Genomic DNA, 3,342 nt, shown 5'->3' on the forward strand with positions numbered 1-3,342 from the left:
TGGGGGCTGCTCCCCAGCCAGGGGTGACAGTGACGTGTTGCCATCAGGGGGAGTTGGGTTCAGTACTAACTTTGTATGTATTTGTACATAGTCTATTTTATTATCATTATTACTATTATTATTAGTGGTAGTATTAAAGCTCTGCTCTTCTCTTTTCAGTAAGTCTCTCTCCTTTATTCCCTTTCTCTTTTCCTTTCAGGGTGGGGGAGGAGGTTAACAGAGAGCATCTGTTATGGTTCTGGGGGTGGCCCTAACCCCAAACTGCAGCAGATGGTAACTGGACTACATATTCTATCTATGTGTTGAATAAGGTACAGAAATAGCTAAGATTTTGGATAGATAAAAGTTATTATAAAAATATGTTTCTCTTTCTGAAACAATCATCAGGGTGAGAAATGATTAAAAAGGAGGAAATAATTAAATATCTACATTCATTGCTTATAGTATAAACTATTTAACTAGTTCATTGAACCATGCATTTGGAGAAAGGGTTAAGTATGTTCTCTTACCCCCATGATCTTAGTGTGGCATCTGGCACAGGTTGGTGCAAAGAACTGTTCATAGCAGCGCTCACAGTACACACTGTTCTGCTCTTCCACAAAGCACATATCAGCCAAGGATTTCTTGCAGTAAGCACAATTGAATTCTTCTGGGTGCCATGAGCGACCCATGGCTACCAGGAAAGGACCCCTGTGAACAATCGTAATTATCTGATTGGTATTGCAAAAAGATTGAATAACCCTGAGCATAAACCCCCTTGGTTAGACACCACGCACAGGTATAACAAGCTTTCTACTTGAACCATGGAGGTGCATATTAAAATAAGATCCAGAAGCCTGAACAGAAATGGTCTCTTTCAAGATCCTTACTGAAACACTTTCCCAATTGGTTAAAATATTTCATTCTTGTTTAGTCATATAAATTGGATTTACAGACAACTGTTGGAAAAAATCAATTATTTCCATATCTGCATAGCTAGAGGTGGCCTTTGTAAACAGCTGCAAAGACAAGAGGAAAAGGTCAAGGGCTGTAACACAGAAGAGAATGCTACTATTTGAAAGCATGAAAAAGCAGACAAATTTCCAAACCTGCACAGCCACACCTCACAATAGCTCCTAAAGTCCCCTGCCTTCTGTTCATCTGAGAGAGCACTGCATGTGGCATATTGTAGGAATGTCAGACTATCCAATGGCAGCTTGCTCTTTGATTCTATGGAAGACATACTAAATTCGTTTTGGTGATTTACTCTTGATTGTAATTAGATACAGTGATTATTACTGGAGTCTTTCCATTTCATAGTATGTAAAGGGCAATAATCAGCAGTTCCACATCCCCAAACTAGCTCCTCTTTAGTGGAGAGACTGTCATTAAAGATGGAGTACTTAAAATTTGTTAGCAGTCCACAGGGTAACGATGGGCACCGCTCCAGCAGAATGAATTGGGAGAGAAGAGAGAGAGGCATGCTATGAATCACTGGTAATAGAGCGTAGGCATTATCTTCCTCCAGACACAAAAGCAACAATTACAGTTGGCTATTGTTCCAAAATCATGTCTCCTTCCATTTCTCTCCATAATCCTCCCGTCCCCTTCCCAGCTCTCCCGGTGAGGTTGTACATATCTCCTTCAAGAGGTACTACAGGACCAGATACTTGTTTAAAGAACAAATAGTGACTTGCCACTGCATCCAAGAACCCCAGAATTAGCATGTATAACTTCCCAGTGATACCAGCTGAACCACACAATAGGAAAATGTACTCGGGGAAAGTTAAATTAATGAAACAGACAACAGATATCCCTGCTGGGTAATTTAACCGTCTTAGGCTCTGGTGCTGTACATTAATGTACAATAACCAGTCTGTTTTGTTTGGTTTTTTTTTTTCCTGCTTTATCCCTCTTCAGAACCTCATGACCTTACCGAATTATGCTGTTACAGTGCCCACAGAGAGGAGTTCGGCTGCTGGCTGGAAAGCGCTCAGCCCTCTGCACTGTTCCCCGGGCTATCGGAGGGGCCTGGGAAGAGCTTGAACCTGGAGATGGGTAAGCAGAAGTCGAGGCAGGAGATGGTAGTGGAGCACCCCTGGGCAGGATGTGCTTTGTGACAGTGGTGGTGGTTTTTCCGGGTGCAAATTTCTGAGAAAAGGAGTCATCTGTTATCCAGGGAGGGCGACTTGCAGGCTCAGCATTGGCAGGGGTGTAGGAATGAACTGGTGCTGGTGCTGTTTTAAGTATCCCAAAAGAAACCAAGAAGTATTTAAAAGTCTTTTCTTCTGATGGCAAAACAGCAACACTTACCAAATGGTACTCCAAGACACACAAAAAATAAAAGCCCCAGATCACACTTAATTATGGTCTGCCCCATTATTCCTCATTAATTCTGGACTGAAGCCAGGATATCAGCACAATCACTGACTTTTAATCCACATGCATTACAGAAGTCCTTGCCTACTGGCTTTTACAGATTTTATGGAGAACATTTCCAAGGGCATCTCTTAATTTTCTAGTAGGAACGGATATGACAGTTCTGTGGTAATTTCAAAGACTGCCATATAATCTGTTTAAAATGAGTTAAAAATAGATAAGCCAGCTCATGTAATAAAGTTTTAGATGGAATTCCCCATAATTCCAATAAGAAGTTATGCTTAAATTTTGATTTAATTATATTCATTAAGATGCAAAGTTTTTCCACAGATGTAACTGTTATCTATCATTTGTAGGTTTTACTCCTAGGCTTCTGGAAGAAAAAGAAGAAAAGGGGAAAAAAAAAAAAAAAGCTCACAGGGGGAACAGAGAGGAGATAGGGAGCACTGGAAGCAATACTGAGGGAGCCAGTTCAGCTCACATGACCAGCAAGACAAAGCCCACAGCACTCAGAGGAAGGCTAGACCTGCGGTTTTGACTGATCTCACTTCAGTTCTTGGCTGTGCCACAAACTTCCTGTATAACTTCAAAGTGTCGTATCTCTGCACCTCCATTCCCATGTGTAAAACAGAAATATTGCATGTCCATTCTTCCACCCTTTGACTATCACATAAAATCTTCAGTGCAGACTGCCTCAGTGTTTGTGTGTGCCAGGCTCTAATCTTGGGTGGAGCTTTATTACATAAAAGTAAGCAGAAGCTACAGTCTGCACATACCAACAGGTTTTCCCATTGCCCTGCTCCTTTCAAAACCTCAGATCTTGCATTGTGTAGGACTGAAGTCACTGCCCAAGAAGCTACCTCGCTTGGCCAAGTACAGGAGCACTAAAAGCAGTTTTTCCTTTGCAAGGAAAACAAAGTAAATGATTGTTCTATGATTCTATGATTGTTGGTCTATGTGATGAGGAACAGAAGCTTGGAGAGT

General features: G+C 41.4%; 1 protein-coding gene across 1 annotated transcript in view; it reads right to left on the bottom strand.

Moving 5' to 3' along the window:
- The window catches only part of LOC103769456 (LIM domain-binding protein 3-like), a gene marked incomplete at its 5' end in the record, with an annotated part of 8,887 nt that extends 6,620 nt beyond the window's left edge, over positions 1 to 2,267 (bottom strand). Inside the window, 2 exons of the mRNA XM_008936654.1 lie at positions 510 to 690; positions 1,916 to 2,267. Coding sequence (XP_008934902.1) covers positions 510 to 690; positions 1,916 to 2,267 — 533 coding nt within the window. The remainder of the gene's footprint in view (positions 1 to 509; positions 691 to 1,915) is intronic.
- Between the last annotated feature and the right edge of the window lie 1,075 nt (positions 2,268 to 3,342).

Source organism: Merops nubicus, unplaced genomic scaffold (assembly GCF_000691845.1).
Source record: "Merops nubicus isolate BGI_N331 unplaced genomic scaffold, ASM69184v1 scaffold25493, whole genome shotgun sequence".
NCBI classification, from domain to species: domain Eukaryota; kingdom Metazoa; phylum Chordata; class Aves; order Coraciiformes; family Meropidae; genus Merops; species Merops nubicus.